The 12,020-nt window shown below is 34.4% G+C and overlaps 1 protein-coding gene across 1 annotated transcript in view; it reads left to right on the top strand.

The window, feature by feature from the left end:
- Nucleotides 1-10,871, top strand: part of tmie (transmembrane inner ear) — a 27,860-nt gene extending 16,989 nt beyond the window's left edge. The window contains exons 3-5 of the mRNA XM_016508254.1: nt 6,403-6,520; nt 7,174-7,323; nt 10,675-10,871. Coding sequence (XP_016363740.1) covers nt 6,403-6,520; nt 7,174-7,323; nt 10,675-10,787 — 381 coding nt within the window. The 3' untranslated portion in view covers nt 10,788-10,871. The remainder of the gene's footprint in view (nt 1-6,402; nt 6,521-7,173; nt 7,324-10,674) is intronic.
- The last annotated feature ends 1,149 nt before the right edge of the window (nt 10,872-12,020 follow it).

The following is a 12,020-nucleotide window of genomic DNA, read 5'->3' as shown; positions in this document are numbered from 1 at the left end:
TCACCGGCGCATGCGCAACGCCGACATCTTACGTCATCCTCCCAGAACTGCTTCCGTTTACAACAGTGAGCGCAAGCTAGATTAAATAGATTATCATGTTTTAAATATGGTTATTTTTCTTACAAAAACGCATCGATTCGCTACAGGAGGCCTTTGTTTACCCCCCGGAGCTGTGTGAGACACTTTTTATTATGGATGGATGCACTTTATTTCACTTCTTTTGGACTGATGAACTGCAACACCCGCTGACTGCCATTAAACAGCTTGGAAGATCAAAGACAATTTTTAATATAACTCCGACTGGATTCATCTGAAAGAAGGAAGTCATATACGCCTAGGATGGCTTGAGGGTGAGTAAACAATGGGCTAATTTTTATTTTTGGGTGAACTATCCCTTTAAGTAACTTTGCAACTACATGTCAACTAGCAGTCATTAGAGTATTAGTAGACTGTTATGATAGGGTTAGTAGAATAAGTTTACATAAGTTACTTATTGTCAGTTGAATGTGTGTTGTGAAGCATCAAAATAAATTGCAGATATTAAGCAGACAGTCTACTAATACTCTAATGACTGCTAGTTGACATGGAGTTGCAGAGTTACTTACAGTTAGTAGTCTAAAACGGACTATCAAAATAAAGTGTTACCAAAAAGTATTTTAATAGTCTGTTAAGTAGTTCAAACCAAATAAACTGTTGAACTACTTTTACAGTACCTGGACAAGGCCTCTTAAAATGGCACTTCTGGTGTGAAACAACGTATAAACAAATATGTGTCCGTCTGACAAATATGATAGACTAACAAATATAAAACAGTGCAGATGAACCATAAGGCATGCTATATGCCTCTGCCAATACAGTCATTCAAATACAACATCGGTTGTTCTTGAAGGTGCTGGCAAGCGCTTAGGAGACATTTACATTCATAACTGATAATACAACAGGGTTCTTCCTAGTTGACTTTGACAGCAGGTGTCAGACGTACCGTTTTTCTACTCCCACTGCTAATTAAACACTCATTAAAGGGTCAATTATCCATGTGCCTCCAATTTTCTCTGCTGGTACAATGTTTAGCTCCAACATGAAACAGCTTAAGGAACACAAATATGGTTTGGGTACATTTTATGTTTCGGTGGACTCAGCAGGCAATTGAGTCAAATTAGAAAACAGGATTACGTTCATTCATATTTATAGACACCTATAAAACACCATGATCATAGAGATTTGTTCTCGTCTGCAGGGAATCTGTGTATTGCAAGACACACAATTATATCAGTCATGTCATGTAGATCATGTCATGCTAGAAGAACAAGTGCTAAACATGAGAAACTAACAATGAATTCTCTGTTTTTATTGTCTTCATGCTATGCAATACACTATACATGAATAAATGTGTAATTCATTTTACAGTGCACATGATGGATGTGCAGATGGTGTCTGATGTGTTTGGTTGCTGTTTGTCTATAGAGTTGTTAAGGATGGTACATCAAATACGAGTCAATTTTATTTCTCTAGAGGACAGAAGAGAAGGGACATGATGAAGTACATTAGTCTGTACAATAACGACTGCATCTCATGATTGATTGGCTGTCAGCAACATTGAATGACCCAACAAATCTTTACATCTAACAGGTCATGTTTTTTCTGCCTTAATGCTGATATAAAAAAAAAAAAAAAAAATTTGTTGTTTGTTTTCAAATACTATTTTTTCACTTACAAAGCGAAAACAGAAGGACTATAGAGATATTTGTTTGTTCACATAAAAGCACCAGTTAAGTGCATTTTTGTTTTTTGTTTTCACTTCACAAATAGTGACCCAAATTCATAATTTCTAAAAAAAGTTTAGAGTAGATGCCAAACTAAACTAAATAAATAAATATTAGGATAAGATGGGTAAGATACCACAATGCTACTTCTCTTGAATGCAGATGTAAAAAAAAAAATATAAATTTAAACAAATCTATTGAATAATTATAGTCTAACTTTTGAACAATGTTTAAACATCCTATGAAATAAATCATACAAAACAGATTTGAGTGTATTGTACATTAGACTAAAAAATCATGTAGATTTGGAGGGTATTATTTTTATTTTTATCTTATTTTATTTTAAATTGAAAAGTTATTTGGGGCAGTTGGGCAGAAGGCAGTGGCATACTGTTGTGATAATTTCAGCACACTGGCTATTGATATGCCATAGCAGGCGACCATGTGACAATCTCAGGGTTTATTGAATAAGACTGAAATATCAATAGTAATTCACTTTTAGCTGAAGGGACATCTGCTATCTCCAGCCTCACTGATGGAAATGTTACCCTTTATCTAGCAAAAATATAATGCTAATCAGTCAATACTAAATACTAATGGTATAAGTCAATACTAATTATTAGTGTTTTTTGCTAAGGCAAGCATCACTACTGCTTTTGGTGACACACAGGGTTAGAGATTTGAACAAACCCTTTACACTACATTTTAAAATGTTTGTGCATCTTTTACATATAATACGATTGTGCAGCTTGTTTAGGAGAAATATGCTATTACTTTTTTAAATGATCAGATTCTTTATATCAAGTTGAAAACTAGTATATAAATTTAAACAAATCTATTGAATAATTATAGTCTAACTTTTGAACAATGTTTAAACATCCTATGAAATAAATCATACAAAACAGATTTGAGTGTATTGTACATTAGACTAAAAAATCATGTAGATTTGGAGGGTATTATTTTTATTTTTATCTTATTTTATTTTAAATTGAAAAGTTATTTGGGGCAGTTGCAGTGGCATCAGTGGCATACTGTTGTGATAATTCAATCATTATAATGATTGGTGTTGTTATTTAATAATTGAAGTTACACTAAATTAGATTTCAGCCAAATCTTTATTATTCAGCACAACATATATGATAACTAACCAACAACATTTAATGTAAATTCATAGTCTATAACTATTGTGACATCATTGTAATTAAAATACATGCATAGTTTACTGTGCAAGACACTAAATTCTTTGTAAAAGAAAAACTGTGGCAACTTCTCCACTATACTTGAACAGCCAGATTGTTGAGGTTGTTCTATGCATCTTGGAAAAGTTACCACAGATTACCTTCTGAGACTCATTACTAATCTAAGACTCACTGTATATTTAAGTAATAAGTATAAGTAATTTTCATATATATACTGTATATGTATGTATATATATATATAGAGAGAGAGAGAGAGAGAGAGAGAGTATGTTACTGTAAAATACCTTTGAGATGTTTCTCCTTGACTGGAACTATGCTATTTGGTTTTAGCTGAAAGTATGTAATACTGAATCAAAATAAAGTTTACTAAGTCACAAACTATCTGACTGATATCAATGTAGAGGCCATGCAGCTCTAAAGAACAGAAAGGACTTGGTTAGTCATAGAGGGAGTAGTATAAGGCATTTCTATCAGTCTTCAATTATGTTTATTCTCAGCAGGAACGGGCTCAGTACAAATCCCTGAGGTACTCTGCTCTGCTGATATTACACAGTGTGTGAAATAAAAAGGATTTCCCCTCATTCTCTAGCTGTGATATTGATCTATCGATCAGGCATATAAATCTATGCTCCGGGGCTTATTCTTTGTATATCCGTACACACTAAATCCACCAAGCATCTATAGTGTTAGCTTGCATGTGCAGTAAACTGGAGAAACACAGGTGCCAAGCTATGAATGTATGAATGAGCTTTCAGCACACTGGCTATTGATATGCCATAGCAGGCGACCATGTGACAATCTCAGGGTTTATTGAATAAGACTGAAATATCAATAGTAATTCACTTTTAGCTGAAGGGACATCTGCTATCTCCAGCCTCACTGATGGAAATGTTACCCTTTATCTAGCAAAAATATCATGCTAATCAGTCAATACTAAATACTAATGGTATAAGTCAATACTAATTATTAGTGTTTTTTGCTAAGGCACTATTGCTTTTGGTGACACACAGGGTTAGAGATTTGAACAAACCCTTTACCCTACATTTTAAAATGTTTGTGCATCTTTTACATATAATACGATTGTGCAGCTTGTTTAGGAGAAATATGCTATTACTGTTTTAAATGATCAGATTCTTTATATCAAGTTGAAAACTAGTTGAAAGTATGTCCAACTTTAACGCATACATACATTATACTCATGTTGGGTGATTTATACTAAATAGCTCAACTTGTATCGTCACAAAATGCAAACTACATTATCGGCTAGCTCTAATGTGCTAAATGCAACTATAAGACATGAAGATAAAATGATAAACATCAACAATGAAACAATGTGTATTTGCAGTACACACTGCAGGCCAGAACATCATAGAGACTTAGGTGGGCTTTATTGATTTAGTTCAGTAAGTAATCAGCCAGCAACCAACCAGGGCTGCGTTTCCCAAAAGCATACATCGTAGACCCATTGCCACCAATGGAGCTACGATCAACTTAGGCTTACGATGGGAAACGCAGCCCTGAACACAACAGAGCACAACAGTCGGGTTCTAGAAATTAAAAATGCCATTCATTTTCTCCATAGGGAAATAGATTTTTAACAATTACTTGTATACATTTAAAGACAGACCTATACTGTGAGCTTCGAGTCTGTTAATAGATGATACATGCTTTTGTTGAAGCCATCAGTTTGCGTTATTTCAACTTATGTTTTAAAGGTAGCACTTTAGTATAGGGACCAATTCTCAATATGAACTAGTTACTTATTAGTATGCCACATATTGGCTGATTATTAGTTCTTATAAAGCACATGTTCTGCATGACCATACTTTTTTTGTGCTTCAAATAAAAGTTTATAATGATTTGATTCACCTTATTGCTGGTTGGTTTTGGTTCATGGCTTTATAACACTTTTTAAATCCCCATTGGAAAAATGAACAGAAAAAATATACTTCTGGAACCAGCAGGGCTCAAAAAGCGAGCAGGCATTAATTCTCTCTATAGAATTGTGTGTGCCCTGTGCAAACGCTGGATACAATACAGGTGTCAGAAGCTTCACCATGTGCATCACTATATTCATCTTTTACTTCCACCTTCACAAACCTAAATCTGTTTGTGGGTGCACTATACAGTACTCATTGTATGCATGTGTCAAAAGGGCATGTAACTCCTTGGCAGATTAAAGTACAATCATGTTGGTACGTGACATCTCAACATACAAGACCATCATCCAGCACCGACCATCATCTGCTTGTGACCACCAGAACTAGTAGGACCTGGTCTCCAAGATGTCTTGAGGTGACAGACTGGAAGATATATTTTAAATCACAATGTGAAGACAAAGAAGACAGTCATTGTATGACCAACCAGATGAATTTTGATGTGGACAATACAGTTCCCATGAAGACTTTGTATCAAGGACTTCACAGATTTATTAGCAGTGCAATATGACCTTCAGGCCTGGGGACTGGGGACAAGTGAAATTAAGTTTGTCTGCAGGTATAATAGTTTAGGAGTGCAGATTCAAATGAGATATGGAGTGATAACATGTGTGGAAGAACTGAAGGACAACACGTCAACATGTCAACACTGACCGAATCCCTGAATCCAGCCTTCCACCAATGCGTTGTACTGTATGACATAAATACTGAATTATTTAAACGAAAGCAACACGTTTCCACCTTAAAGCTACTGTCACATATGAAGCCTGCAGGTCTCCTGAACCTGTCAATGCTGGAGTTAAGTATTCAAAAGTTTAGAATCTCTATGTAATGTTTTTTTTGAAAGGACCTGATAGTGATAATGATCACATGATCGATCAGTAAAACTTTTCAAATGCTATAAATGCATGCTTTTGTTTGCTGTTCTGCAACTTGCAGCAATGACAGCTGTGCAGACAGCAAGTTTGTTGAAATATTCATGTGAAATATTTTTAAATCTCATCCCGCTTTTCAAAAAATGTAAGCATACTTTCAATAAAGGCACAGTTCATTAAGCAACACAACTATTTGAAATCTTCTAAAAATAGAGATTTCCTGAGCACTAAATTTACATAATGATTTTTAAGCATTATGTTTATAGCATAAATATTTTAAATTATTAAGTTAAAAAAATAAAATTGAAAAACACTGTCTTTTTTTCAGGTTGCTACTGAAACATATCCATAGATCCTTCAAAATGCATCTGGATGCTAACTTAGAATCTCTCTGTTTTTATTTTTATTTTGCCACTTGCTTCCACTTTCCCCATCTTTTTGTCTAAAAATGCACTGCGAGCAATTTACAGTCTCAAGTGTTTCTGCCTCTCTTTTTTCCACTGTGATCACCATGTGAAAGTGGTAGTTTAAAAGCTTACTGTTGCCATTTCAGTGGTGCAATTACCTGGATATTGCAAGAGATGCAGGAAAAAAAAACATATATATATTTTTTCTTTTATCCCTGCAGCTTCTGCCAACAGACCCTCCAAAAAAGCCAGATCCAGTCACTTCAGAATCAGTGGTGTTTTGGGGCCTTCGATTATGGCAGATTGTAGGCATTTTCTCCATGTTCATACTAGCAATTAGTAAGTGTCTAAAAGAAAAATCCATCATTTACTATAACTGTGTTTTCACTCTATTGTTCCCATATTCTTTCTTTCGTGCTTGGAACACAAAAGGTATATTTTGCCACTCTTTTCAATATGATAAAAGTGAGCACTAGGGCTGTCAAGCTCCAAAGTGACAAAAAGAGCACTTTAACTTCAGAAGACTTGGGATATAGCACACAGTTTTATAGACTATGTTTTAAAACTTTAATGGAATGCAGTATCATTTCTGAAGCCCCAAAACTCCAGTCTCCATTCACTGTAACAGCATGGAAAAGAGTGACCAGTATATTATTCAAAATCCCTCTTTTTGTGTTCCACAGAAGAAATAGCTTACATGTTATTTATAAAGATTATTATTGACATGAGTGTGAATGAATGATGACAGAATTTTCATTTGTGGGTGACCTCTTTATAATGGCAAGCTATGCATATATTTGCATTCAGAATTCACTTGAATAGATGTCAAAATAAACACTTAATTATTTACACGTAGTGAATCACATTAAGGGATTTAATGAAATTCCCCCAGAGCAATATATCAATTACAGAACAAAGAGATATGAGATGCTGCCTGTTGTGAAGGACAACTCTCTTTCAAATATTTCACAGCTTTCTTCCTCATTTCACAGTAATAACACTGTGCTGCATCTTCAAATGTCGAATTCCACGAACGAAAAAAGAGATAGAGGCTCGGCACGTACAAAGACAAGCCGCGAAAACATATGCCAACACACTGGAGACGGTGCCCCCCCTCAACGAACTCACAGAGATGCCGGGAGGTAAGTGCTAAATAGCCTACTTTCAGATAATAGAAATCTGATCGTGTTATTGTCTGATTTGTGACCATCTTCTTTGTTTTTGTCTGTTATTTTGGTCCTTTAAGTTCACATTATCCCATTGTGTAAAATTCCCAGTACAATAAAATATTTATTTTACATAAATGAATTAATACAGACATACAGTACACTGATGTGAATAGTTAATTAACCTATACAGACAAATGAATATTGAAAAAAATTGCAAAAAGGATTAAAGCTATTTAGAGGCTATTTTAAGCAAATGGTTGAAAATTCATAAATACAATTACTAGTAATATGATCTAATGGTTTATTGCTTTTGACCAATAGGTGGCGCTGTTATCAAATTGATGTGGTGTGGTCAGAGTGAGGTTTTGGTGTAAATATGTCAAAGCTTTGCAAAGATACAGCCTTAGATGTACTGTGGCATCATGCCATCAAATTCGCTGGTGTGGTAACTGAAAACCGTTGTCTATCGACATGAAATCCATTAATTGTTTTTGTAGCATGGTCTGAAGATGATCTGGTTTGATTTTCACAAAAATTGGAGGATTTAAAAAAAGTAGTTTTTCAAAAAAAAAAAAAAAAATCTAAATGGTAGACAGTAAGTTCAGCCATTTATGGCATAATTGACATTGATGTTTTCAACATGATCCAGAGAATATATCAAGACCAGTTTCATGACAATAGGCAAAACTAATCAAAAGCTATTAGCATTTTTAAAAATGTCATTATAATTCTTGACCACAAGGTGGCACTTCCACCAAATATTTTGAGTACCGACATACTGTACTGACTTTCGCAACAATGCATTCGTAAAATATAGCATTTTATAACAAAATTCATAATGGCTGATGCCCAAAATGGCCGAAATGTGGATATTGGGTATGGTTGACCTCTGTATGCTGCGCTAAATCTAAAATGACCAGTTTTGATTTTTGGCCAAACTGTTCAAAAGTTTTAATCAAAAATGTCAATTAGGGATATGCCGGTATCAAATTTTTATGTTGCGATTAATTGCTAATGCTTTTATCACGGTATACGGTATTATCACGATATTGAAACTTAGTTTTAAAAAAGTGTTGTCATAATACAGTATAAAAGGTTTAATAACTTTTTTCTTATAACAAAAATAACTGAACATTTAAATACAATAAAGCAATACAGAAAAATGTATAAAGTTAAAAGTTTTACACAGATTAAAGTGCAAAAGAATAATGAAGACCAATAGATATCACTTTACAATAAGACCTCATTAGTTAACCTTAGTTAATGCATTAACATTCACAATGAGCAATAGCTATATTTGCTACAGAAGTTATTAATCTTTGTTAAAACAATACAAGTCTTTGTTCATGTTAGCTCATTAAATAACACAGTTGCAACTTTCGATTTTAACAACGTGTTATTAAATATTGTAATTACCTAAGATTAATGAATGTTCAGAAGAATTTTTCATTGGCAGTTTATGTTAACTAATGAATTAACTAATGTTAACTAATGAAGCCCTAATGTAAAGTGTGACTGAAGAATAAAGAATCAAAACACTTTCAAACAAAATCTAGGGCATGTTGTAGTCCAGATTAAAATGCAAAAAAAGTTTTAAATTAAATAGCCTATTAAGTTTAAATATTTAAGTATTTGGCGCTGTGATGAACATCATAGCAAATACAGAAATCTGAACGGCTGTTTAAATCATTTAAATATGTTTCAGAAACAGAAAGTAGCGCAGTAGCGCTTTGTTTCCGGGGTTTCCAGGGTAACGGCTGCATTTCTGCTGTTCAGCGCCATCTGCTGTCAGAGAGTGAATGTGCTTTCATTCAAAGCATCTCTCACGCGCTCCGCCATGCGGTATTATCACGATGTTGAAATTTAGTTTTAAAAAGTGCTGTCATAATACAGTATAACAGGTTTAATAACTTTTTTTCTTATAACAAAAATAACTGAACATTTAAATGCAATAAAGCAATACAGAAAAATGTATAAAGTTAAAAGTTTTTCACAGATTAAAGTGCAAAAGAACTATAAAGACCAATAGGTATCACTTTACAATAAGACCTCATTAGTTAACCTTAGTTAATGCATTAACATTCACAATGAGCAATAGCTATATTTGCTACAGAAGTTATTAATCTTTGTTAAAAAAAAAATACAAGTCTTGTTAGCTCATTAAATAACACAGTTGCAACTTTCGATTTTAACAACGTGTTATTAAATATTGTAATTACCTAAGATTAATGAATGTTCAGAAGAATTTTTCATTGGCAGTTTATGTTAACTAATGAATTAACTAATGTTAACTAATGAAGCCCTAATGTAAAGTGTGACCGAACAATAAAGAATCAAAACACTTTCAAACAAAATCTAGGGCATGTTGTAGTCCAGATTAAAATGCAAAAAAAGTTTTAAATTAAATAGCCTATTAAGTTTAAATATTTAAGTATTTGGCGCTGTGATGAACATCATAGCAAATACAGAAATCTGAACGGCTGTTTAAATCATTTAAATATGTTTCAGAAACAGAAAGTAGCGCAGTAGCGCTTTGTTTCCAAAACAAAACTCACCTGCCTATAGCCTTAGTAATCCTGAAGACATTGATTAGCTTGTTCAGGTGTGTTTGATTAGGGTTGGAGCTGAACTCTGCAGGACTGCGGCTCTCTAGGACCGAACTTGCCTACCCCTGCCTTAGGTCATGGCTATTATAACACACACCAAGTTTGGTCTAAATACGCTAAAGAGATGCGGAGATATAGCCTCACATCCATTTTGGCGAGCTCTTCATCACATTTGTTCATGCGTTCTGGTTTGCACGAAAATCAGACAAACGCTTAGTAGGAGGTCAACAAAGAAGTTTTTCAGTGCTTTAAGAAAATTTGTCATCGAAACATTTTATTCAGCAAAAAATTCTAATTCTGTGGAAAAAAGTACTGCCTGGTATTGTCCCTTTGGTAGAAAAAATAAAAAATAAATAAACGTCTTGCTGGTGTATATTATCGTTGTCACACTAAGCATGGCATTGGATCACTGGCCAAACAACTTTTTATTCCAGAAGCTCTGAGCTGTTTTTTTTTTCTATACTGACTTCTCACATGGACACATAGACACATTGTGCAGATTTCCATCCTGATAGAAATCTAGAAAAGCCACACATCGTCACTGAATTCTCATTTTTCTTTTTAAACATTTCTTCCATATTTTCCTGCATTTCATTTCAAATCTATTCTTTCAGCTGATGTGTCTGATGTCATCTGTCTTTTTCCAGTGCTATTACTCTTTCCCTTTGTTTATCTGTATTCTTTTCCCTCTTTTCACGTCTCTTGTGTGTTTGCTCAGCTCTTGCGGAAGCGTCAGCTCTGCAGACAGTCTCTGATCAGGTACAGGCTCGCGGTAGTGGACAACTTCCTGTGGTCAGGGAAGAAGATGAACCCGCCAATCCAGTCACTTAGAGCGATGCGCTCAAGCTCTCCTGTTCTTTCTGCCTGCCTGTCCTCAGCCTGCACTCCTGGATGCCTTAGTGTAGAAAAGACCATCAAGACATATTATCATCATCATATTTATATCACGATGTTGAAATTTAGTTTTAAAAAGTGCTGTCATAATACAGTATAACAGGTTTAATAACTTTTTTTCTTATAACAAAAATAACTGAACATTTAAATGCAATAAAGCAATACAGAAAAATGTATAAAGTTAAAAGTTTTACACAGATTAAAGTGCAAAAGAACTATAAAGACCAATAGGTATCACTTTACAATAAGACCTCATTAGTTAACCTTAGTTAATGCATTAACATTCACAATGAGCAATAGCTACATTTGCTACAGAAGTTATTAATCTTTGTTAAAACAATACAAGTCTTTGTTCATGTTAGCTCATTAAATAACACAGTTGCAACTTTCGATTTTAACAACGTGTTATTAAATATTGTAATTACCTAAGATTAATGAATGTTCAGAAGAATTTTTCATTGGCAGTTTATGTTAACTAATGAATTAACTAATGTTAACTAATGAAGCCCTAATGTAAAGTGTGACCGAACAATAAAGAATCAAAACACTTTCAAACAATATGTTGTAGTCCAGATTAAAATGTAAAAAAAGTTTTGAAAATAAATAGCCTATTAAGTATTTGGCTCTGTGATGAACATCATAGCAAATACAAACATCTGAATGGCGGTTTAAATAATTTAAATATGTTTCAGAAACAGAAAGTAGCTCAGTAGCGCTTTGTTTCCGGGGTTTCCAGGGTAACGGCTGCATTTCTGCTGTTCAGCGCCATCTGCTGTCAGAGAGTGAATGTGCTTTCATTCAAAGCATCTCTCACGCGCTCCGCCATGCACTTCTCATGCGTGCTTGTTTACATCAGAGTGCGCACGCGTCTTTAACGCAGCATACAGCGGTGTTGTGCATTTTGACCAGTTGATTGGAAAAGTATTCTTAAAATGCATTCAAAATTCTGAATAATTTGTAATATATAATTATTCACGGTATTTAGAAGTGCCCACGATAACAATATCGTGCATATTCATTACCGTGATATATCGCATTACCGAATACCGAATACGCACATGTCTAATGTCAATTTTTCCACATCTCCCTACCACTAGGTGGCGCTGTGCCGAAACTGTGCAGGTAGCCTTAGGTCAGGGGTAGGCAAGTTCGGTCCTAGAGAGCCGCAGT

This window comes from Sinocyclocheilus rhinocerous, unplaced genomic scaffold, assembly GCF_001515625.1.
Source record: "Sinocyclocheilus rhinocerous isolate Xijiao unplaced genomic scaffold, SAMN03320098_v1.1 scaffold173, whole genome shotgun sequence".
NCBI lineage: Eukaryota > Metazoa > Chordata > Actinopteri > Cypriniformes > Cyprinidae > Sinocyclocheilus > Sinocyclocheilus rhinocerous.
The sequence above is the reverse complement of the archived record's forward strand: the minus strand, read 5'-3'. Positions and strand labels throughout refer to the sequence as shown.